The sequence below is a fragment of the Rhinopithecus roxellana genome, chromosome 6 (assembly GCF_007565055.1).
Source record: "Rhinopithecus roxellana isolate Shanxi Qingling chromosome 6, ASM756505v1, whole genome shotgun sequence".
NCBI lineage: Eukaryota > Metazoa > Chordata > Mammalia > Primates > Cercopithecidae > Rhinopithecus > Rhinopithecus roxellana.
Window position 1 is genome coordinate 64,542,317 of NC_044554.1, and position 23,475 is coordinate 64,565,791.

The window sequence follows — 23,475 nt, forward strand, 5'->3', positions numbered from 1 at the left end:
CCCCAGCTGCAGTGCAGGATGAGTGTGTATGGCCGGAGAGCCACCTGGGACGTGGCTAGGGTTGTGGAGGTTCTATCTGCAAGGCCCTGGAAGGGCTTGGAGCAGGCAAATGACATCACAGGCCAGGGGACTAAGCCATGGGCCTGGGGAGGAGGATGGCATGAGCTTGCCGGAGGATCAAAGGTCACATGAGGGCTCAGGCCCAAGTGACTGAAAGGAGAAGGAGACATCATCTCGGAGACTAGGGCATGAGGTGAGGAGCATGTCTAGAAGACTCTGAGTCTCTCTTCAGCCTGGAGTTCAGGGCCCAAGATGCGTCCTGGAAGAGGTTGCAGCAGGCAGAGGGAGGAGCCGGAAGTCCCCGCCAAGGGCAGCTCTGGGTTTTTGTGGCCCGGGACCTACCACTGCTCACTCATTCTTGTAGCTACAGCCTGAGGGGCCTCCCAGCCTTCGCTGTCACCGGCGGCAGTGTCCCAGCCTGGTGGGCTGCCCCCCAAGCCAGCTCCTGCCCCCTGGGCCCCAGCACTGCTGTCCGACCTGTGCCCGTGAGTACAGGGATGAGCCTAGTACTGGAAGCCTGGGGCAGAAGGGGAAATGCGAGGAGGGGGCCCTGGGCCCACACCTCCTTGCCTCTGCTGGGCCGGGTGGCAGAGACAGGCAGTTGGGGAAGTGGCTTCCGTCCTTGTGCACACCCCACTCCCTGGGGTCAGGGGGAGGTAGATGAGATATGAGTTATGTTTTATGCCACCCCTCCGCCAGCCCCAGATTTTTCCTGACTCCAGTGGACTGTTCTGGAACCCCATACCAGGCCAGTGAGGGCTGCACCATCCCTAGGGGAACTGGGGAAGCTGGCCAGGGACCCTTTGCCTCTCCACAGCTGAGTGCAGTTTATGGAGCATCTGGCCAGCAGGTGGCGCTGCAAGGCGACAGTTGTGCTGAGACGCGAGGGCGAGACAGGCAGTGGGTGGCCCAGTCACAGGGGTGGGCGAGCATTTTTTTTTTTTTAGAGTAAAGATTTGTTAAGATCGGGGGGAAAAGTAAGTAAAGAAACAGTTTTATTTTTATTACAAATATTGAAAGATGACCAATTTCTGTCTCCTGGATTTAATACTTGTGGTTTACCCGACACAGCCATTTTACATTTGTTGTGAAGGGAAATTTTTTCTGTTTCTGGTCCTATACCAGCACTGAAATGATAGACTACCTTTGCAATACAGGTGAATGTTAGTTATCCTTACATACAAAAAACAGACCGGGGCCAGTACCCCACGTCTGTAATCCCAGCACTTTGGGAGGCCGAGGCGGGAGGATCACAAGGTGAAGTGATCGAGACCATCCTGGCCAACATGGTGAAACCCTGTCTCTACTAAAGATACAAAAATTAGCCAGGCGTGGTGGCACACGCCTGTAATCCCAGCAACTCGGGAGGCTGAGGCAGGAGAACAGCTTGAACCCGGGAGGCAGAGGTTGCAGTGAGCCGAGATTGCACCACTACACTCCAGCCTGGTGGCAGAGTGAGATTCTGTCTCAAAAAAGAAAAAACATACTCTTTTAAAATGATAATCCTCCTGTTTTCTCCAGTTTGGTTTTTTGATGTGGGTTTTGGTTTTTTTGAGACAGAGTTTCGCTTTGTCGCCCAGGCTGAAGTGCAGTGGCACAATCTCGGTTCACTGCAACCTCTGGGTTCAAGGAATTCTCCTGCCTCAGCCTCCCGAGTAGCTGGGATTATAGGCATGCACCACCACGCCTGGCTAATTTTTTGTGTTTTTAGTAGAGATGGGGTTTTACCATGTTGTCCAGGCTGGTCTTGAACTCCTGAGCTCAGGTGATCCTCCTGCCTCGGCCTCCCAAAGTGCTGGATTACAGGTGTGAGCCACTGCGCTGGCTTTTCTGTTTTTTTATTTTTTATTTTTTTATTTTTTTATAGTGGTAAGACACTAAAATGTATGATCCTAACCATTTTTAAGTGTACAATTTGTGGTATTAAATATGTTTGTAATGCTGTGCCGTCATCCCTGCCATCCAGCAGGGAGGTCAACACTTGCTAGGGGGTTCTTCAGGGGAAGGGAAGAAGACCAACATTTATTAAGCACCTACTGCATGCCACACACTGTACCTGGTGCTCTTAATAAAGTCTCTTGCTTTGTTTTCACAGTTACCCAGTGAGGGAAGTATTAATTTCTTTTTACAGATTAAGAAACTGAGGCTCAGATAGATGGATTAATCTAACCTAATGAGCACAGGCACTGAGTGCTGGCATCAGGATTCGAACTCAGGATGCCTGGCTGTGTGCTTCCCTGCGCTGTTGTAGCCACACTGTATTACAGAGAGTGGGAGGGAGAGCGGCCGCAGGCTGGCCATTCTTAGTGACCTCAGGCTAAGGAAGCCATACTTGGTCTGTTTCCAGTCACTTTGCACCCCTACACGGCCCCACATAATAACCTAGCAAAGTTTCTTTGAAAACATGTGAACGTGACTGAATTAAAGAGAAAGAGAACTTGTCCTCCCTGGAGTCAAGGTGCTGGGATGTGGGTATGCCCAGGAGTTCAAGTTAGAAATCTGGGGACACGGTGCATGGGGACAGCTGGGATTTCCAGCCCTGCGCCCCTTTTTCTGTCCCCTACTCTGGGTTCTTGTCTTCACAGAAGCTTTGAGTAACTGTTCAGAGGGCCTGCTGGGATCTGAGCTAGCCCCCCCAGACCCCTGCTACACGTGCCAGTGCCAGGTGAGCCCTCCTGCCTTGGGGACTCACAGAGCCCCTCTTCTTCCTTCTCTGTGGGCTGTGGCTGCCACTCCTCTCCCGCAGCAGCTCCGGGGCTCTCCACTCACCCTGACATTTGCCCACTTGTCCTGTCACATCATGACTACGCCTTACTCCTCCACCAGCTCCCTGAGATCCGCCATTCTCTACCTCTTGTGTTCACATGGGCAGGACCTGACATGGCTCTGCATCCACCAGACCTGTCCTGAGCTCAGCTGTCCCCTCTCAGAGCGCCACACTCCCCCTGGGAGCTGCTGCCCCGTGTGCCAGGGTAAGTGCCCAGCCTTGGCCTCCACCCTCAGAGAGGAGCCCGGGGGAAGACAGGAAGGGGAGACATTCATGGTCCAAGTGGGCAGCCCAGGGTTTGTACTCGGTTTTAAGAAAAGAATACAGGGTTCATTCTTTTCTAGAAATGGAGGGGGGCTGTTCTTGAGGTGGAGAAGAGACCCATGAGGCAGGGGGAAGCTGAGATGAAGCCTAGATTCTCAAGGTCTGGCCTGATGCCTCTCAGGGGGCTTGGGATCTCCAGGCCCATGAAGAGGGCATTGCACTGCTGAGCAGGCAGCCGGCCCAGAGTGGGGTTCCAGCCTCTGGCCCTTTGGGCTCCTAGGACCCTAGAGACATCCCGAGCACTGATGCGAGGCCTGATGTCTAATAGGCCCTGTGGATATTGATTGAAGAAATCAACACCATCAGGGTGGTAGGGAAATTGAGTGGGTGCTTTCCTGCCATGAAATGCGGGGTAAGCTCTGAGGAGGGAGGATACAGCTGGAGGGACAGTGCCTGCCCATCCCATGTCTTCCTCCTCAGAATGTGTGCTGGAGGCTGAGGGCCGGAGAGTGGCAGATGGAGAGAGCTGGAGGGACCCCAGCAATGCGTGCATTGCCTGCACCTGTCATGTGAGCTGGGCTGGGTCTGGGAGGGTAGAGGATCTCACAGATGGAGAAAGGGAGAAGTGTCCAACACTCCACCAGCAAATATGGGGTCTTTAAGGGGCAAGGGCACCCCTGCACCAGGGCACGGAGCCGAAGGTTGGATTTCATTCTTCACTTGAACTGTGAAGAGTTTATTGTGGGAGGGGCAGGCAGAAGTCCATGCCCAGATGCCCCCAGAAGCATGAGACCAGGGACTCCGGCCCTGCAGAAAACCCCAGAACAATGATGTCTATCCTCAGCGGGGCCGTGTGGAGTGCCACCTCGAGGAGTGCCAGGCCCTCTCCTGCCCCCATGGCTGGGCAAAGGTGCCGCAGGCCAACAGCTGCTGTGAGCGATGCCAAGGTGTGCAGCTAGGATGATGGGGGAGGGGGTAAGTCAGACCTTCTGGGCATGCGGGAGGGGCAGCTGACCTCCCAGCTCCTATCCCTTCAGCTCCCACCCAGTCCTGCGTGCACCAGGGCCGTGAGGTGGCCTCTGGAGAGCACTGGACTGTGGACGCCTGCACCAGCTGCTCCTGTATGGCGGGCACCGTGCGTTGCCAGAGCCGGCGCTGCTCGCCGCTCTCGTGTGGTCCCGTGAGTACCACAATCTAAGGTGGTGGGGAGGATCAGGGTGGGGGCACATGGTACCACCATCCTGGTGTGATCAGGCATCAGAGAGGGAGGCTGGGCTCCTGCAGCCAGCTGGGAGCTGGGGACAGTGCTGTTCCCAGTGCAACCACAAAGTGGTGCCCTGACCTTGCTTGCAGGGAGCCCGGGCGCTGGAGTCCTGGAGATCCCTGGAGACTCCTGGGAGATGCTTGGTTTTCTGGGAGGGTCTGCGAGAGGCATGGCGGGGAGGGTGGTGTGTCTGACAGTGTCTGGGGCTGAATGCAGGACAAGGCCCCTGCCCTGAGTCCTGGCAGCTGCTGCCCCCGCTGCCTGCCTCGGCCAGCTTCCTGCATGGCCTTCGGAGACCCCCATTACTGCACCTTCGACGGCCGCCTGCTGCACTTCCAGGGCAGTTGCAGCTATGTGCTGGCCAAGGACTGCCACAGCGGGGACTTCAGGTGTGCATCCCCTGTCTCTCTTCTCCCCAACCCCTACACCCAGCCCTGCTGACTATTGGCACCTGGGACTTTCCCGCCCACAGTGTGCACGTGACCAATGATGACCGGGGCCGGAGCGGCGTGGCCTGGACCCAGGAGGTGGCGGTGCTGCTGGGAGACGTGGCCGTGCGGCTGCTGCAGGGCGGAGCAGTCACTGTGAGCAAAGCCGATGAGCAGAGGAAGGTGGATCCCATGCTGTCCACCCATGCGCCTCGACATCACCCCTCCTCCCACCTCCTTTATCCTCCAGGTGGATGGGCGCCCAGTGGCCTTGCCCTTCCTGCAGGAGCCGCTGCTGTATGTGGAGCTGCGAGGACACACTGTGATCCTGCATACCCAGCCCGGGCTCCAGGTGCGGCTCAGGGCGAGTCTGGGTGGGCTGTCTGCTGGGAGCTTCAGTCCTGGTTAGGCCTCTGTATCTATAGGGGGTGGGGATGCCAGCTACCTCCTGGCCAAAAGAGGCCAGGAGTGGGGTGCAGGGCTGTGAGGGGAGGTGGATCACAGTCAGAGATCTCCCTGGGCAGTCAGAGGAGTTCTGAGTTCTGAATCTGATTTCTAATCTTGACTCAGCCTCTTAAGTCACCAACAGCCTCCTCTGGGCCTCAGATTTCTCATCTGTAAAGTGGGGAATGGGAAGGGTCAGTGGCAGTGGGGAGGATGTCAGCTAAAGTCTCCTGGGGGGTGTCTCAGGTTCCTTCCAACTCTCATGTGGAAGGAGTAATTTGCCCCCTGCCCCCAGCAAGAAACACAACTTGTAAATTCATAGAATAAGGGTATACACTTCTAATTTGAACCCTAATTGTGCTTTGTCCTCTGCATGGCCGGAATGCCCATGAGAAAGTGAATCCCTGGAAGGGGGTTGCATTTCACGTGGGGCCCAGTTGAGGGATGGCGGCAGGAGAAGGTGCCCTCATGCAGGAGCTGTGGGCAGCTCCTCCTGTCATCTGTCTTTGCCCAGGGCTGGCACAGAATGTATCCACTTGGCCTTGGCTAGGGCTGTGTTTCTTCCAAGGGAAGCCTCCACCTGTCCATTCTCCTCCCCTGCAGCACTGGCCGCGCTGAACACAGTGCCTGGGGCCATAATGGACCCTGGGCTTCTTCAGGCCCCTGTCCTTACCTGCTCCCCAGTCCCAGGCCTCTCCACACAGGTGCTGTGGGACGGGCAGTCCCAGGTGGAGGTGAGCGTGCCTGGCTCCTACCAGGGCCGGACTTGTGGGCTCTGTGGGAACTTCAACGGCTTTGCCCAGGATGATCTGCAGGGCCCTGAGGGGCTGCTCCTGCCCACGGAGGCTGCGTTTGGGAATAGCTGGCAGGTGAGTGGCACAGGAACCGGGGATGGGGATTAGGGAAGACGCAGCTGAGCATGAGTCTCAGAGCAACCCTCTGGCATGGAAAGCGGGGAAAGGGGGTGAAGTCACACAAGATAGGCTTTTGGGCTTTCAGGGAGGTGTGTAGGCGTCTTGACTGTCTTGGTGCTGGAAAGATAGGGTGGCTTGTTAAAAGAGGCCGCGTTGGCCAGGCGCGGTGGCTCATGCCTGTAATCCCAGCACTTTGGGAGGCTGAGGTGGGCGGATCACCTGAGGTCGGGAGTTTGAGACCAGCCTGACCAACATGGAGAAACCCCATCTCTACTAAAAATACAAAATTAACTGAGCCTGGTGGTGCATATGCCTGTAATCCCAGCTACTCAGGAGGCTGAGGCAGGAGAATCGCTTGAACCCAGGAGGCGGAGGTTGCAGTGAGCTGAGATCGCACCACTGTACTCCAGCCTGGGCAAGAAGAGCAAAACTCTGTCTCAAAAAAAAAAAAAAAAAAAAGAGGTCTCGTCACCTGAACCCCCAAGCCTTGCTTTGCCACTCACTGGCTGTGTGACCTTGGACAAGTGCTGACCTACTCTGGCCTTGGTCTGTCCATCTGTAAAATGGGGACAAAAAGAAGGTAGACAGTACTTCCTTTGCGTTCTTTTAGGGAGGTTTTGGGGACTAAAGCAAATGACTGGGTGGGAAGTGCTTTGAAGAGCATGGCATGTAGAGGCCAGCTGCCAGTGGTGCTGTCACATCAGGGCTGCTCTCCCCACCCAGGTCTCAGAGGGGCTGGGGCCTGGCCGGCCCTGTTCTGCAGGCCGAGAGATGGATCCGTGCCGGGCAGCAGGTTACCGTGCCAGGCGTGAGGCCAATGCCCGGTGTGGGGTGCTGAAGTCCTCCCCATTCAGTCGCTGCCATGCTGTGGTGCCACCGGAGCCCTTCTTTGCCGCCTGTGTGTATGACCTGTGTGCCTGTGGCCCTGGCTCCTCCGCTGATGCCTGCCTCTGCGATGCCCTGGAAGCCTACGCCAGTCACTGTCGCCAGGCAGGAGTGACACCTACCTGGCGAGGCCCCACGCTGTGTGGTGAGGGGGTGATGCCCGCTGCAGGCTGGGGGAGGGTCAGCACAGAGAAGGGCAGCCTGGTGGGCTCAGGGTGGGTCCAGGGTGGGTGCGACGAGTCTCACAGTGGTATGCACAGCTACTGGGGCAGTTTCAGGTCCCTCGGTAACCCTGCCTCCCACTCCCCCCACCCCCCGCAGTGGTAGGCTGCCCCCTGGAGCACGGCTTCGTGTTTGATGAGTGCGGCCCGCCCTGTCCCCGCACCTGCTTCAATCAGCATATCCCCCTGGGGGAGCTAGCAGCTCACTGTGTGAGGCCCTGCATGCCCGGCTGCCAGTGCCCTGCAGGCCTGGTAGAGCACGAGGCCCACTGCATCCCACCCGAGGCCTGTCCCCAAGTCCTGCTCACTGGAGACCAGCCACTTGGTGCTCGGCCCAGCCTCAGCCGGGAGCCCCAGGAGACACCCTGAGCGAGGACAGTGCCTGACCAGGGTTCGTCAGGCCAGGAGCCTCCCCTTGGCAAGCAGTTCCCACCCTGGTCAGGGCTGTGGAGAGAATGCCCTGCCTGGACAGTGGAGCCTGGGCCCCTGCCCTGCAAAGACCCCTGCCGTGTTGAGTCACAAGCAGTAAACTCTAGGCCTGCCCGAAGGCTTCCTTGTGTGTGTGTGTATTTTCTCCTGGTGCTGGGACAGAGGCTGGGCTGCCAGGAACATGGGGTCTAGTGATCAATGGCCCCAGAATCATAGCACCATGCACCCTCCTTGCACCTGCATGCCTGGGCTGCCCCACCCAGCCACTCCCTGGTGCTGTCTGGGAAACCCTGCAGTGGTAGAAGGAGGACCCTGGTGCCCTGGTCTTAGCCCTGTGCTCATTCTGTGTAGCAGGCATGATGCATGGCCCCATGTGGTACCTTCTGTGGATCCATGTGGGATCCTGCAGGGACTGAGGAACCATGGAGAAGGGGCTGCATCAGAGAATGGCCTCCCCCTTCCTTGTGGCTGGGGGATACTGAGTGTGCAGGCACCTTCTGGGCCACTCCAAGAGCTAGTGACACAGGGACCCAATGCCTGGGGTGAGAAACAGGAGAAGCAACAGACCACAATGCAATATGGACATGTGCCTGCGTGTGCACACAGAAACACAGAAACATACATCCCTCAGAAGCCCAGATAAACACATGCAATGCATACCTGCCTGCCTTCACAACCACACCCACCCCGGGCAGATGTGTGGGCAGTAGACACTGGCAGCGTGTGAAGACGTCACTGTAGGGAGGGAACATGGGTTTTGAGATAGAAAAAGTCCAGAATTCAAGTTTACTTTGCCGCCTACTCTGTGACCTTGGTGTTTTAGGGACCTTGGTCATGAGGTCAGGGGACTCCATCCTCGTTGCTCCCTGATATTCCAACAGGGAGTGAAGGGCTTTGTGCTCAGGCAGGGACGCAGGAGAGTGCCGGGTTGAATTAGAGGCCACTCAGCCTGCTTGCTCTTTCATTGAGGCTGTTCTCTCTTCTGGCCAAGAGGAGGGTCTGCTCCGTTCTCTCATAGAATGGGGACAAAATAACCAGCAGGCAAATCTGCTCACAACAGGGCAGGATGTAAAAATGGCAGAGCTCCTGCACTCAGCCCCTCTCCTGATTGACCTGTCTATTCATCTGTGAGATGAGGATGATAATAACAAGCATCAGGGAATGAACAGTGACCCATGGACAGCACTTACTAGGTGGACAGCATGGACAAGCATGTGGGCAGTGCTTGCCGGGACAGGGCCTCTTACCACTTGCCTCTTGCTGACGGATGGCCTGGGCTCCCAGGACCATGTCTTCCCAGAGGGTATCACATCCATCCATCTCCAGATGAAAAAAATGCTGCTGCATGTTAAGACAAGCTATTCTTTTTTCTTTTTTTTCTAAAGAGACAGGGTCTTGCTCTGTCACTCAGGCTGGAATACAGTGGCACAATCACAGCTCACTGCAGCCTTGACCTCCCAGGCTCAATCAATCCTCCCATCTCAGCCTCCCAAGTAGCTGCAACTACAGGCGTGTGCTACCACACCTGGCTAACTTTTTTTTTTTTTTTTTTTTTTTGAAATGGGGTCTTGCTATGTCATCCAGGCTGGTCTCAAATTCCTGGGCTCAAGCCATCCTCCCACTTCATCTTCCCAAAGTGGTGGAACTGCAGATGTGAACCACCACACTTGGCCTAGGAGAAGTTGCTTTCTGAGTCAGTCTTCTTACCTATAAATTGGGGATAATAATAGAGCTTACTTCATAGAGTTGCTGCAAGAAAGGATTATATGTATGAAGCGTCTTCATCCTGGCACAAGCTAAACTTTGGTAGCAGCTGCTGTTGCTACCCATATTGGGCATATTGTGCGCCCAAATAATGCAGCTGTGAGGTTGATGTTCAGATGTACGTGTGTACAGTATATGTCAAACAAATGCTCACTGGGGGCTGTAAACAAGCATATGCGTACACCTCCCTTTCTCAGGGCCACACTGCTCACCATGCTGCCACCCCTAGGGCCACAAAAGCCGTCTCTGAGGCAGGCCAGAGTCTATGAGGCTTGGCTGCGGTCCAGCCAGGGCTCAGATGTCAAGCCCTGCATTATTGAGATCAGAGCCTTTGTCCCTCCTTGCTCCTGGCTCTTGGTTGCCTGTCCTCCGTTTCCCTCCAGGCTTTGCATGGTGCAGGCAGCCACTCCGGGGGGCTCAGGGCTCCCCTGTAGCCCCAGGCAGGCCTTGGCTTTGTACCAGTATCTCTTCCGGTGCCCCGCAGGCCCAGGCCAGCTCTAGGCTGCACTTTGGCAGGTGAGGGAGGGGCACTGCCTCAGAAGGAAGGAGACAGCCAGGGGCCTGACGTCACCTTGCCCCTCTAGGTGCAAGAGGGCTGCGGGTATCCCCCGGGGCTGGAGCTGCCCCTTATGCTGCTGCAGATGGAGCGGAGCCGGCAGGCCCAGGAGCAGGTAGGGGCTGGCTGGGCGTGTGGCTGAGGCCAGGGTGGGTGCCCCCTCATGCCTTGGCACCCCATCTTCCTGCAGCTCCTGTGGGACTTGGAGCTGCTGACTGGTGTGGAGCTGGGCCTCTTCTGGCCACCCCAGGCCCAGTTTTTCGGTCCGAGGGGCCAGGCCCAGCATGCATGGAGCCAGTACTGTCAGCCAGGTGGTAGCACGGGTGGGGACCCCGAGCAGCTGGTGAGTGGGTGAGGGGGCACGGCGGGGACAGAGGTTCTGGGGACACTGGGGCCCTGCTGTGGTGAGGGCAAGCAGAAGGGGCACGGTTTTGGAGACAGGGCTGGGTTCGAATCTCCATGCTGAACCCCCTGTGGGCTCTGAGTCTACCTTTCCTCAGCTAGAAAATGCCCACGAGACTGGGCACGGTGGCTCACGTCTGTAATCCCAGCACTTTGGGAGGCCGAGGTGGGCAGATCACCTGAGGTTGGGAGTTCGAGACCAGCCTGACCACCATGGAGAAACCCCGTCTTTACTGAAAATACAAAAATTAGCCAGGCATGACGGCACATGCCTGTACCTGTAATCCCAGCTACTTGGGAGGCTGAGGCAGGAGAATGGCATAAACCTGGGAGGCGGAGCTTGCAGTGAGCTGAGATCCCACCAGTGTACTCCGGCCTGGGCGACAGAGTGAGACTCCATCTCAAAAAAAAAGAAAGAAAAGAAAGAAAAAGAAAGAAGGAAGGAAGGAAGGAAAGAAAGAAGGAAGGAAAGAGAAAGAAAGAAAGAAAGAAAGAAAGGAAGGAAGGAAGGAAGGAAGGAAGGAAGGAAGGAAGGAAGGAAGGAAGGAAGGAAGGAAGGAAGGAAGGAAGGAAGGAAGGAAGGAAGGAAGGAAGGAAGGAAGGAAGGAAGGAAGGAAGGAAGGAAGGAAGGAAGGAAGGAAGGAAGGAAGGAAGGAAGGAAGGAAGGAAGGAAGGAAGGAAGGAAGGAAGGAAGGAAGGAGAGAGAGAGAAAGAAAACGCCCACAACAAGAAGAGCTCTTTCTCCAAGGGCTGTCCGCGCGGGGAACAGTGGACTACGCCTGGCACACAGGGCCTGCTCTTCCAGGCAGGCCGTTATTCTCATTCCACAGTTAACGACTGTCTTGGTCAAATCACCTGTGTGGTGATACCTGGAAGCCTTTCCATGTGACCGCCGCGTGGGAGGAAAGGAGCCTGGCAGGGCCCCAGAGAGCAAAGGCAAGGAAGTGTGCCGCTGAGACACAGGCGCTGACAGCCCCAGCCGCTGGCCCCTCCCTCCATAGCCACAGCTGGGCTGAGACTCCAGGAGGGGGTGCTGTGGTGACTGGGCCCAGAACAGAGTGGGGAACTGGGAATGTGGGTCCCAGTCTTGGCTCAGCCAACAGCTGTCTGAGTCACTTTGGGCAGGTTAGTAGCCCTCTCTGGGCCAAGGCACCCTCAGCTGTAGCAGGAGCGGGTGTTCGTGGTGCAACTTAGGAAGGGTTCAGCCGACGTTGCTGGCAAGAACTGTGGTCTCATCTGAGACTCAACTGGGAGGAGGGATCCGTTTCCAAGTGCCTTTGCGTGGAGGGAAGTGGCGGTCACAGAGGGTATGAATTCCAGGAGGCAGGGATCATTTAGGGGCCATCTTAGAGGCTGGCTGCCACACTGGGGGATGCAGCCATGTGGACTAGGTTGCCCCCAACCCTTCCAGAATTCTAGGCTGCACCCTCTACCCCAGGACAGGGACTCCCTGAGCCAGAACCATCAGCTCCTGGAAGGGTGAGTCTCCCTGGGGAATTTTGCCTTTCCCTCTGTGAACTGGGCTCTTTCTCTGTCACCTTCTGCAGTCCTGCCAGTGCCCTTCGTTATGCCTCCTGGTCTCTTAGTTGCACCCATGGTTGCCCTGCAGCCCCTGGAAAGGTTAATCTCCAAATTCCAGCTCCCAGGATCTGGTGATGGGGGAGGAGGGAGGGCACTGGGGCAGCCACCTGGGACTCAAGTGTTTGTATGCTGGGGTGGGGGTCTCTGGAGACTGGCAGGCAGACTCCCTCCCATTCTAGAGCCCATGGGCCCAGAGAGGTGCATCAGAGGCAGCCCTTGAACTCCTGCAGGGGGCAGACGGGAGACCCATCATTGGCCCCAGATCTGGGTGAAGCCAGGAGTGGTGCAGGCCAAGGGTGGGAGAGCCCTGGAGGACCTGCAGAGCCCACACGCGGTACGTTGTCAGACAGCTGGGAGGGCAGGGGGCCCCTGGGGCTGGGGCAGCCAGACTGGATTGGGATGAGGCAGGTAAGTCCTCTCCCCAAGTCCCAGGACTTCATTCTTCACTCATTCTTCATCTCACACTTCCTGATGGAGTGCCAGGACACCCAGCGATGGCAAGTAGGTTTTATTTGCTGTGCCAATTCCACCTGGTTGGTACCAGCTGTCTCAGGCAGTGTGTCCAGTAGGATTCTGATGCTAAACTGGGGTTCAGGGGAGAAAGCTCAGGAATGAGCATCACTTGCTGCCCAGGGATGAGGGAACACAATACCAACTCCAGGCCACCTACTTGCCACCCTTCAGCCAGGCACAGGCCACCTCTTTGCCACCCTTCAGCCGGGCACTGGAGATATACAGAGATCAAGGAGACTGGGTGCCTGTCTTTAGATCACAAGCTAGAAACAGCATGACAATAAACAGGCAGTGGAATGGATACTATGAGCCTTGAGCCTATTAATTTAAATGAAACAGACTCTCAAATTGTTAAATAATAGATGTAGCAAAGCCACAAGCTTTTTATTGTTCCACCACGCACATGAGAGAGGAGAAAACTGCCAATAATTATTTTCTGATTGACAGAGAAGTTTTTACAAGTATTTTATGTCTTGAGAAGTCAGGGATATCAATTATAACATTATTACCAGAGAAATAAATTTTCTTGTAAGACAACCGATGAGAATTAGAGGTGGGAGGTTGGAGGTTGTTTTTGCAGTTTGTGGCAATTATTTCTAAAGGCCCAGGAGTCTTAATAAGACTCCTTTGTTCAAACAACTCTTTGAAAGATGTGTTTTCACAGAGAGTGCACCCACTTGGTTACTGTTATGAATATTCACACGTCTGATATTGCACAAGAGAACAAGATGCAGTATTCTTGGGAAAGTTCTCAATTTCAGACCTTATGAAATCCCTTTTAACCAGTTTTATGGATGCAGAACAGCTCTCCTTCTTCCACAGCTGCAGGGGAGCGGCAACACGTCATCTCTTTTTTTAGATTTCTTTTGTTAATTATAAACACTTGCAGTTTTTAGGCCAGCCTCTGGCCTAAAATTTCATCTCGAATTTCCTTTGATTTTGCTGTCAGAAACAAAGAAAAGGCTAAGGGAGGTTTCTTCTAAGTAAGAGTAAAAAGTAAGATGCCCAGAGCGGGTTTCTTCTCTGGGCCTGATGGGCACACCAGGACGAAGGGGGAGCGGCCGGTGCTGAGGGGCCCAGGCGCCCAGCACCGTGACCCTTCTCACTCCCAGGCCTCCCGTGGTGGTCTTGAGGAGGAGGCTGTGCAGGTCCCTCTGGAGTGGTCTGCCTTGGCTGGGAGGATGAGAAAGATGGGGTGGGCTGTTGGCAGGCACACATGACAAATAAGTGCATGGCTGGCTGATGAACTGTGACAGCCTGAGGTTCAGACAGCGCCCTCAGGGCACCCCTAGCCATGTGCTGGGACTCCCTAAACTTCCTGGCTCTAGTCTAGGTGGACTGTCCATGAGGGGACATGAGCTCCCAACACTGGTCTTTATTCCTCAGGCTCCTTACAAGAGCTGAACCCTACTACCAGGAGGAGCTTTGGGGTGCCAGGCAGCTCAGAGTACAAGGTGAAAAGGTCAAGGGTCTCAGGTTGGGGATGGCAGGGGTGGGTCTGCCTGGGAGGAGGCTGCTGGGGTGAGGGGGAGGCTTTTCAGTGAAGCACCTTCCACACTACATTAAATGGCTTTAACAAATTCAGGAATCAGGCAAGGGCTGGCTGCTGGGGTCGGGTCTGTAGGTTCCCTCTCAAGCCTGGGCCCAAAGTGCTCTTCCTTTCCAGGACCTGGCCCAGAGGGAAGAGAGGAGTGAGGCAGAACCTGAGACCCAGGAAAGAAAGCTCACTCCCGGCACCCCTGGGCCGGGAGACCTGCCCTCCCAAAACCTGCCTTCCCAAGATGCCCTTGAAGGACTGGGCTGGGACTCGCACCCGGGCCAGGAGAGAGCAGAACTTCAAAGACCGCCAAGGATGGACACCCCTCAGAGTCTGAGAGAGGAGGACCCTCAGGATCAGAAAGCAGAGACCCCTCATTATAAGAGAGATGCTCCTCAGCGTCAGAGGGTGAAGACACAGGGGGGCCAGAGCCCAAGAGCTCCTCAGGCTCAGAGGGAGGAGGCCCCCCTGGGTGAGAACAGGGGCGTTCCTCAGAGTCGAAGAGAATTTAGTCCTAAGTGCCAGGGAAAGGCGAGTCCCCAGAGTCTGGGGAAGAAGATGCTGCGGTCTTGGGAAGGCAATATCTCACAAGCCTGGGAGGTGGCTCCCGGGGAGGCCACTGTACAGCTCCCAGAGGAAGGCGGCTCCCGGAGCCATCAGAGGGACTCGTGCGGGTCCCTGAAAGCCCAGACTCCAAAGCCTGTGGGCAGGGAGAGCCCAGACCTCCAGAGAAGGACTACCGCGATGATGCAGGGCATGATCAGAGGCGAGACACAAAAGTCGGCACCGGCGGTGGCAAAGCTGGGGGTCGCCCAGGAGGGGGCGTGGGCTGCGCTTCCCGGCCCCAAGCCCCCGGCCCCGCAGCTGCTTCCAGGTCGCGGAGCCGGAGCTGTGATGCCAGCGACCCTGCGCGCCAAGGTATCCGGGCAGCAGGGGCTCCCCGGGGGTCTCCAGGGGCCCCCAGACCCGGAGCGCGATCCGCACGGGCTGCAGGGCCCTGGAGTGGGCCCCGGCCCGGGGGAGCAGGAGGTGGGCCAGGCTCGGCTTCCGGGTGCCCTCTGGGGTCGTGGGGGCGACCCTGAGCGTCCCAAGGCCTCGAAGGCCGCGTGGCCGGCGCCCCTAGGCAGGGCCAAGGCGCCTGCGGGCTTGAGCGCGGCGCAGCAGGAGACGGCTCTGCAGCGGCTGCTGGAGCTGCACTGCGCAGCCAGGTGGCGGCGCCGGCGGGACCGTGAGCAGCAGCGGCTCCGGGTGCGTCCCCACGCCGGGATTGGGGCCTGCCTGGGGCGGGCGGGGCACCGAGGGGCGGCCGGATGCTGACTGCCCCTCTGCAGGTCCTGGAACGCCTCCACATCGCCAGCAACCGCCACTGCCGGGTTCACCCCGTGGGGCTCCCGCCCAGCCCGGCTCAACTCCCGCCACAGGCAAGACCCCCAGAAGGCGGTGGGGCCACAAGGAACCTGCACGGGGCAGGGGCCGAGCTTGGTGCGCCCGGGTCCCTTTGAAGTGAGCGCACTGCACTCTGGCAGTGACTCGGGCGGGGCGCGAGGGGCGGGTGTGCCAGGTACTGCCCTGCCCGCCCCACTGAACCGCGGACGCTCAGCGATCTGCACCGCCAGGAGGACGCGACTGGACGGCGGCGCGCCCTGCAGGAGCAGCTGGAACAGATGCATAGGGAGAGGACCGGGCGGCTGCGGGCCCTCGGGGCCAGGTGAGGGGCGGGCAAAGAGGGGTGTGCCGGTGGCAGGAGTCCCCTTTCCCTGGCCTCCGAGATGACAGGCCGCTCTCTCCGCAGGAACACTCAGAACTTCCTGGAACTACTGTGTTCCCCTGGTGCTGCGGATCCCGTGCCTGCAGAGTAGTGCTCGCCCTTCCCAGCCCCCTCTGGTCATTGCTGGGTACTCAAAGGGATGATTAAAGAGATGAGGATTAAGGAAAAAGCAGGAGGGCAACTTTTGCAGGTCAGATAGTTTCAGAAAGGCCTGAATGCAGCCTCAGGGCCAGGAAGAGCAGAGGGGCACAGACACACACAACAGCTTTGCCCCACCAGGAGGCCTGTTATTTCTTCTTCCCTCCCCTAAGCCCACACCTGGCCCACCGTCAGAGGGCCAGGTCTCGGGGATCAAGCAGTGCGAAGGCCCCATTCTTGCGGAAGAATGACTCAATGCGGCACATCTTGCAGGAGACCAGTTCTTGCTTCACTGGGGGTCCTGGAAAAAGATGTTAAGAGGCCAAGCATGGGTTCCTAAGGGAAGGACACACAGAGCATGGGAGCCCTGTCTGTCTGCACAGCCCTAGGAATCCGTCAGTGGAGTAGCCACTTTGTGGGAAGAAATGGAAAATGCTTTGGAGGCATGGGAGCTACCTGCAAATACTAGGAGCTGGCTGGAGGCCAGGATACATACAGCAGCCATCTGCCATCATTACCCCAGCTTCAGGATCCTCTACCTGCCAGGAGGGGGGCCACCCTAGCCTGCTTGTCAGAGGGACAGACTGTGAAGAGATGGGACTTCCTTCTGTCTCCTGCTCCCCCCTTCTAGGGCTTGCCTCCTGCTTTTGTTAGAAAGTTATTTCCCTGACTTTCCCTTTAGGGACCTGGGGGAAAGGGATGTTTGGGGGCAAAATCTCAACTGAGTCAATCCCCAACCATCCACCTTTTCTGCAAGACACTCAAGCAGCTGGAGAAGGACACAGGGCCGAGGAGTCTCACTTGACATTCATGAGCACAGACAGCAATGGGACGTGCAGCAACATCACCCAGCAGCCCTCTCTGGCACATGCCTGTTCCACACCTTTCCTCTTCATCTCTGCTACTCCACTGCCTGAGCTCGGCTCGCTCCCCACTGATAGCCTTGACTCAACCTTACAGAAAAAAGACTCAGCCCAGATGGACAGCCTTCCTGCCTACGCCATCCCCTACCCGCCTCTGGCTCAGCCCTCCTGCCCCCACTCCCATCAGATTCCAGCAACTTGAGCTCCCTAGGTGATCTCACGGATTTAAATAGCACCTATAGGCCGGGCAGTGGCTCACACCTGTGATCCCAGCACTTTGGCAGGCCGAGGTGGGCAGATTACAAGGTCAGCAGTTGGAGAACAGCCTGGCCAATATGGTGAAACCCTGTCTCTACTAAAAATACAAAAATTAGCCAGGCATGGTGACACGTGCCTGTAGTCCCAGCTACTCGGGAGGCTGAGGCAGAAGAATCTCTTGAACCTGGGAGGCGGAGGTTGCAGTGAGCCGAGATCACGCCACTGCACTCCAGCCTGGGTGACAGAGTGAGACTCTGCTTCAAAAAGAAAAAAAAGGCCAGGCGCGGTGGCTCAAGTCTGTAATCCCAGCACTTTGGGAGGCCGAGACGGGCGGATCACGAGGTCAGGAGATCGAGACCATCCTGGCTAACACGGTGAAACCCCGTCTCTACTAAAAAAATACAAAAAACTAGCCGGGCGAGGTGGCGGGCACCTGTAGTCCCAGCTACTCGGGAGGCTGAGGCAGGAGAATGGCGTAAACCCGGGAGGCGGAGTTTGCAGTGAGCTGAGATCTGGCCACTGCACTCCAGCCTGGGTGACAGAGCGAGACTCCTTCTCAAAAAAAAAAAAAAAAAAAGAAAAAAAAGAAGAAAAAAAAGCACCTATATTCAAATGACCTCTGAATTTGCATCTTCAGCTCTGACTTCAATCCAGACTTACAGACACAGGTCACCCTACAGACACTTCAAGCATAACATAGCCAAACACACATGACTAAATAGGACCTGTTCATGCACACTCCAGCCCTGACCTCTCCCAGTCTTCCCTGTCATTGCGGCTTTAGCTAAACACCTGGGCGATTGTTCTCTCTTCCCCTTATTCTCACATTCTATCCATGGGTGAGTTCCACTGAGTCTTCCCCCAAACATCCTGAATTGATTTCAGCTCTATTGCTGATTCCTCAGGCCACTACCACAGGGTAACAAAATAGATGCCCAACTCACATGCCAGATTCTACCATTTCCCCTCAAAAGGCCACTGCCTACATACAGGTCAGAGTGACTTTTTTTTCTGAGATGGAGTCTTGCTCTGTCGCCCAGGCTGGAGTGCAGTGGCACGATCTCGGTTCACTGCAAGCTCCGCCTCCCGGGTCCACACCATTCCCCTGCCTCAGCCTCCCGAGTAGCTGGGAATACAGGCACCCGCCACCACGCCTGGCTAATTTTTTGTATTTTTAGTAGACATGGGGTTTCACCATGTTAGCCAGGATGGTCTCGATCTCCTGACCTCGTGATCCGCCTGCCTCAGCCTCCCAAAGTGCTGGGATTACAGGCGTGAGCCACCACACCCGGCCCAGGGTGACTTTTTAAAAGGTTCATCAGTGTCACTCTTGAAACCTGCTTAGACCACTCCATCAGCTTCCCTGCACACCAAAGAAAATCCAAACCCATCCTTATCATCTGGCTGTCAGACTCAGGTCCTCAGAAAGGCCTTTCCTGAAAATCCAATAAATAGCAGCACATGGCCGCTGCCTCCCTGCCCACCACCACTCCCTAGTTCTGTGGCACATGTTGACACTTCTTGGTCATCTCCTTGCTCTGTTTATGGTCTGGACCCTTCACTAGGATGCCCATTCCCTAGGACATGGCAAGTGCTCTGTCTTTGAGGTGATTTCCAAGAGGTTGGGCTCACCCAGCTGCCAGCCGTATGTGAAGCTGGTGGTGACGGGGAAGAGGTATCGCGTCTCTGGCAGGTCCAGTTTTCGAGTGTTGAGGTAGCGGTAGCGCCCCTGGAAGTCGTGGGAGATGCCTTCATACAGCAGGGCTCGGGTGACAGGTGGTACTGGGTACATTTCTGACTGAAAAGGAGCCTCTGGGACAGGGTTGGGCGCCTTGGAAGGGGCTGACTTGGGGGCGGGTGGGGGTGAGAGTGGGGCTTTGGGGTGCAGGGTGGGCAGTTTGAGGGGCAGGCGGGCTGCAGCCTTAGCCTTCTGCTTGGCCTTCACCATCGACCCATACTTGCGGTACCATTCACAGCGCAACATCTTTTCCCTCAGATATTCCTCCTTCCAGAAGTTCTGCCGTAACGTGTCTATGTTGAGCTGCCGTGACATGGTGGCCTGGGAAGGAGTGGCACCAGGGTGGCTGCAGCTGAGGGGTTAGCACAGCAAGCAGAGTACTTCTGATGGCAAGTGGCTGCCATGGCAGTCACCTAGCAACCATGCCTCACCTCACACAGGGCCAGGGTTCTACTTGCTGTGCCCACAGCAGACCCCATGAGCCTGGCTTCCTGAGGCAGCCTGGGGCCAGGGCCCACTGGCTAAGAGCCCTGCTCCCCAAACCTCCCGCAGGGCCCACGCGGGATCTGGCATCAGAGGCTCCAAGGTTTTGTGTGCTTTCTGCGTCTGTCCTTTGGGTCTGGCCCCCTTCCCAGCCCAATGCTGAGCAAGGTGGGGGAGGTGGGGGCTGGGCTCAAGCTTCCTCCCATTCCTTCCCAGACCAGAGCTGGTCTTCTCTGATCCAAGGACCAGTCCTTGAGTTCTGCCTCCCAGCACGATCCTCCTGGGCCAGCTCTTCTATGCCTGTCTTTGGCAGCACCTTTTCCATCCTTGCCAATTGAATCTGCCCCATGGCCTCACCCCACACATGTACTTTCCAGCACCCAGCCCGTTTGGAGAGAAGCAAGAATATGACTTTAATTTAACATCAACAATGACACTGTGTAAAAGCACAGGGAACAGGTAGTGGAGGGAGATGGTCAGGCTTCCTGTTTCTTAACCAGCTTTAACAGCAGAGCCCCAGCAACCTAGAAGTGCCTCACCTAGCCTCTTAATGGAGTGGGAATGGGCAGGGAATTGGAAATCAGAGGCTCAAAAAGTAAAGAAGGCTGATGGCAAGCCTGGGGAGAGGCCTGGAAACGAGCGAAGGGCTGAGGGCTGTGAGGAGTCCCCTAGCGCAGGTCTTCAGCAGTGAACATGCCCCTGGCCCTGCGCAGAATGGAGTCCTTGGCGGCGTCATATGGGTGCTCCTTGGAGGGGATCTCCAGGACAGCGGGGATGGAGTGCTGGTGGGCGTCCAGGGCATGCCGCACCATCTCTGCGATGTACTGGTTGATGAGGATGATGCCAATGTCATCCCGGTTTAGAAACTGCCTGTGGGGAGAGATGAGACAGGAGTCTAGGGCAGCACTGGGGGCTGCCTTCTCTCCTGCCTCCAAGTTGTTGGGTTGGGCAGTGGAGGGAAATGAGCATGACCCAGAGGGCACAGAGGACTAGGGGAAAGGCTGCCACGCTCAACCCTATGTCAACTCTACCAAGAATCAATTTCATCCCAAAGCGGAGGGTCATGCTGACTAGGGTTGGCTTCTGCAACGCTGCCCGGAATGCTTCCAAGTGAACTGGTAATGAAGATTAATTAGGGTGCACGCTGGTGTATTCAATATGCAGTGATGGTGTCAGAAAGGGGAAGGATAAGATTATATGTATACAGATCCCTTTTTATGTGCAGATACTGAAGGCTGGGTGCAATGGCTCATGCCTATAATCCCAGCGCTTTGGGAAGCCGAGGCGGGTAGATTGCTTGAACCCTACAGTTTGAGACCAGAATGGGCCACATAGTGAGACCCCCATCTCTACAAAAAAAAGAAAAAAAAATGTGTACATATATACAAAAAATTGGCTGGATGTGGCGACATGTGCCAGCTGCTTGGGAAACTGTAGTCCCAGCTACTTGGGAGGCTGAGGTGGGAGAATCACTTGAGCCTGGGAAGTCGAGGCCACAGTGAGCTGTGATCACGCCACTGCACTCCAGCCTGGGTGACAGGAGTGAGACCCTGTCTCAGAAAAAAAAAAAAAAAAAAAAAGGACACATTAACTTTTAGAAAGAAAACAAATTAATTTAAAAATAGGGCTGATGAGACCACTGAAGGCCTCAAGGTCTATGCTGATGAGGGTGGTGGAGGGGTCAGAGGGAAAGTCTGGCATGAACCAAGATCACAAGCTAGGAAGAAGACACTCTGATGAAGGAATCATACTTTCTGCCCAAAAAGAACCTGGCCTTGTGATCCTCTCTCCTGTGATCACCCACCCATTCATTCGTTTATTTGATTTTTTTGAGACAGGGTCTCCCTCTGTCACCCAGGCTGGAGTGCAGCGGTGGATCTCGGCTCACTGCAACTTCCGCCTCCCAGGTTCAAGCAGTTTTCCTTCCTCAGCCTCCTGATTTGCTGGGATTACAGGCACCCTCCACAATGCCTGGCTAATTTTTGCATTTTTAGTAGAAATGGGGTTTCACCATATTGGTCAGGCTGGTTTCGAACTCCAACCAGCCTGGCGGGTGGAACTCAGGTGATCCACCCGCCTCGGCCTCCAGAAGTGTTGGGATCACAGGCATGAGCCACCGCGCCCAGACTCATTCATTTATTTACTAGTTAAAAATTATTTACTGAGCACCCACCCCCCGCCAGTCACTGGGTTAGATTTGATCTCTGAGGTCCCTTTTGATTGGAAACATAAAAAATTCTTGAAGTAAAATTTGTCCTTCTCCCACGGTAACTTGGGTCACTTTACCAGACAGCTTAGAGATCGGCAGGTAACAGCCTACCAGGTCAGGAACTACCTAATACATCAGGCAGCAGGAACCAGTCTCAGCCAGCAGCCCTGGGCTGGACTGTTTTGGGGGAAACAGGTGAGTGGTTTATTCCTGAGACTTAGTACAGCGAACCTGAAGAAGGGGTGAGGGATAGAATAGGAAGCTGTTGTTCTCAATTCCAGTCACCAGGACCCCGGTGGATTAAAGGCATGCCTGCGCCCACACTCTGACCTAAGGCAGGAGCGAGGGCTTGAGTGCAAGGTCTTAGCAGAAGGCTCTCACAGTCCTGACATTTTCTGCCTACTGTGCTCAAGACCAAAGGGAAATTCCGAGGCCGACTGAGGAGAGCTGTACAGAGTGTGTACCTGGCTTACCAAAGGTAGAAAGGGTTAGGATTAGGTTCAAATTCCAGCTCTGCCTCTGCCCACTTGTAACTTTAGTGTGTGCCTTAACCTCTCCGAGCTTTAGTTTTCTCACCTGTAAGTAGGACAAAATCATCCCTGCCTTACAGGACGATGGTGAGCCTGTAAAGGAGGGGAAAGCAGAACAAAGTCCGAGCCTACTGCCTAGCCCGTCACGAGCTCTGTTCCCCTTCTTTCCTGACACACGATCATGTGAGGTGGGGAGCTCGTGGACCTGATACAGCGTCGGTGCCACCCATCCCCAAATGGGAACTTGGGGCGCGGAGGTGGGCGGGCGGACTTTCAGGACCGTCCCCTAACCCCCGTCCGGGCCTCACGCCTCGGTCCCCGGGCCGCCTCCACCCTCGCCCCGCACTCCACTAGGCAGCAGAAGGGCCCGTTCAGGCCTCGCGCGCTACCGTACCGGAAAGTGTCTTCGATCTCATTGATGGTTGTATCCTTCTCCACCACCAGGAAATTGGGGTGGCGGTTCTTGTTAAGCTCCCCTATGCCGCCCAGCAGGAAACCAGTCACCGTGTCCTCGTCTCCGATCACTGCGATGAGCTTCCCCCTCCCCGCCATCCCCGCAGCCGGGCAGAGCTCACCCGAGAGCACCAAAAGCCACTGAATCCCCGCCTCCGCCGTACGGCTCTCCGTCGGCCCCACCCCTCCTTCGGGCATGCGCAGTTCTCCTAGCCGCATTCCCGGACATGCGCATGAACAGCAACACGGCCTCCATGTGAATACGCCTGCGCCATAAAGACAGGCCCGAAGCAGGGGACTACGATTCCTAGAAGGGTGCGCGGCACCACGTCCTTCGTGGGCATTCATTCGTTCATTCACTCCTTCCTTGGTTCATTCGTTCAACAAGCGATTTGAACCTGGCGCTCTTTAGACGCCGAGATCCCAGAGAAGAGATGCAGTTACTGATCTCATCGGCAGGGTCTGGGTCTTTATCGTGTATGTATGTACCTATGACACATTTTTTTTTTTTTTTTTTTTTTGAGACGGAGTCTCGCTCTGTCGCCCAGGCTGGAGTGCAGTGGCGGGATCTCAGCTCACTGCAAGCTCCGCCTCCCGGGTTCACGCCATTCTCCTGCCTCAGCCTCCCGAGTAGCTGGGACTACAGGCGTCCGCCAGGTCGTCCGGCTAGTTTTTTTGTATTTTTAGTAGAGACGCGGTTTCACCATGTTAGCCAGGATGGTCTTGATCTCCTGACCTCGTGATCCGCCCGTCTCGGCCTCCCAAAGTGCTGGGATTACAGGCTTGAGCCACCGCGCCCGGCCCTTATGACACATATTTAACAAGTAATACGCATTTGTTCAATTAAAGGAATGCAGAAGTTAGTGATGATACTGTCTAGTGAGGTGGAAAGTCAGGGGAACAGGCGACTACAGAGCTGTGTGTTAATGGTTAGAATGTGAAAAGTATATGGAAGCACACATCCATGGTAACTAACCCATGGAGAGAGGGGGCATCCAAAGAACCC

At 56.0% G+C, this 23,475-nt stretch overlaps 4 protein-coding genes across 5 annotated transcripts in view; 2 read left to right on the top strand and 2 right to left on the bottom strand.

Moving 5' to 3' along the window:
- KCP (kielin cysteine rich BMP regulator) overlaps positions 1-7,795 on the top strand; it is a 34,917-nt gene extending 27,122 nt beyond the window's left edge. Inside the window, exons 29-40 of the mRNA XM_030932766.1 lie at positions 425-545; positions 2,646-2,725; positions 2,933-3,032; positions 3,572-3,660; positions 3,936-4,038; positions 4,129-4,271; positions 4,572-4,744; positions 4,828-4,939; positions 5,034-5,135; positions 5,932-6,096; positions 6,865-7,171; positions 7,348-7,795. Coding sequence (XP_030788626.1) covers positions 425-545; positions 2,646-2,725; positions 2,933-3,032; positions 3,572-3,660; positions 3,936-4,038; positions 4,129-4,271; positions 4,572-4,744; positions 4,828-4,939; positions 5,034-5,135; positions 5,932-6,096; positions 6,865-7,171; positions 7,348-7,616 — 1,764 coding nt within the window. The 3' untranslated portion in view covers positions 7,617-7,795. The remainder of the gene's footprint in view (positions 1-424; positions 546-2,645; positions 2,726-2,932; positions 3,033-3,571; positions 3,661-3,935; positions 4,039-4,128; positions 4,272-4,571; positions 4,745-4,827; positions 4,940-5,033; positions 5,136-5,931; positions 6,097-6,864; positions 7,172-7,347) is intronic.
- A 1,083-nt stretch (positions 7,796-8,878) lies between these two features.
- LOC115898179 lies at positions 8,879-15,909 on the top strand. Its single transcript, XM_030931993.1, has 10 exons — positions 8,879-8,890; positions 10,025-10,111; positions 10,187-10,339; positions 11,810-11,877; positions 12,159-12,313; positions 13,879-13,946; positions 14,159-15,277; positions 15,361-15,450; positions 15,646-15,737; positions 15,822-15,909. The coding sequence occupies exons 1-10, from the start codon at positions 8,879-8,881 to the stop codon at positions 15,886-15,888; spliced, it is 1,911 nt and encodes a 636-aa protein (XP_030787853.1). The 3' UTR covers positions 15,889-15,909.
- Positions 12,841-19,543, bottom strand: ATP6V1FNB (ATP6V1F neighbor). Of its 2 annotated transcripts, XM_010378749.2 has the most exons (3): positions 18,689-19,543; positions 16,125-16,236; positions 12,841-13,665 (listed from the first exon to the last, which is right to left on the bottom strand). In XM_010378749.2, exons 1-2 carry the CDS (start codon positions 19,107-19,109, stop codon positions 16,127-16,129), a joined length of 531 nt encoding a protein of 176 aa, XP_010377051.1. In that variant the 5' UTR covers positions 19,110-19,543; the 3' UTR covers positions 12,841-13,665; positions 16,125-16,126. The 2 variants fall into 2 exon arrangements, with proteins under 2 accessions (XP_010377051.1, XP_030788625.1); XM_030932765.1 differs by lacking the exon at positions 12,841-13,665 and having other exon boundaries at positions 15,532-16,227.
- A 122-nt stretch (positions 19,544-19,665) lies between these two features.
- ATP6V1F (ATPase H+ transporting V1 subunit F) lies at positions 19,666-22,662 on the bottom strand. The gene is made up of 2 exons (XM_010378748.1): positions 22,411-22,662; positions 19,666-20,147 (listed from the first exon to the last, which is right to left on the bottom strand). Exons 1-2 carry the CDS (start codon positions 22,566-22,568, stop codon positions 19,946-19,948), a joined length of 360 nt encoding a protein of 119 aa, XP_010377050.1. The 5' UTR covers positions 22,569-22,662; the 3' UTR covers positions 19,666-19,945.
- Between the last annotated feature and the right edge of the window lie 813 nt (positions 22,663-23,475).

Excerpts from the sequence above, each read along its gene's own strand:
- ATP6V1FNB (XM_010378749.2), bottom strand. The coding sequence starts at position 19,109 with ATGTCACGGCAGCTCAACATAGACACGTTACGGCAGAACTTCTGGAAG. Across the intron at positions 16,237-18,688 it reads CACATACGGCTGGCAGCTGG|GACCCCCAGTGAAGCAAGAA; the intron begins GTGAGCCCAACC and ends ATCTTTTTCCAG.
- ATP6V1F (XM_010378748.1), bottom strand. The coding sequence starts at position 22,568 with ATGGCGGGGAGGGGGAAGCTCATCGCAGTGATCGGAGACGAGGACACG. Across the intron at positions 20,148-22,410 it reads GAGATCGAAGACACTTTCCG|GCAGTTTCTAAACCGGGATG; the intron begins GTACGGTAGCGC and ends CTCTCCCCACAG.
- LOC115898179 (XM_030931993.1), top strand. Across the intron at positions 10,340-11,809 it reads GTGGGGACCCCGAGCAGCTG|AATTCTAGGCTGCACCCTCT; the intron begins GTGAGTGGGTGA and ends CAACCCTTCCAG. Across the intron at positions 15,451-15,645 it reads CGGCTCAACTCCCGCCACAG|GAGGACGCGACTGGACGGCG; the intron begins GCAAGACCCCCA and ends CTGCACCGCCAG.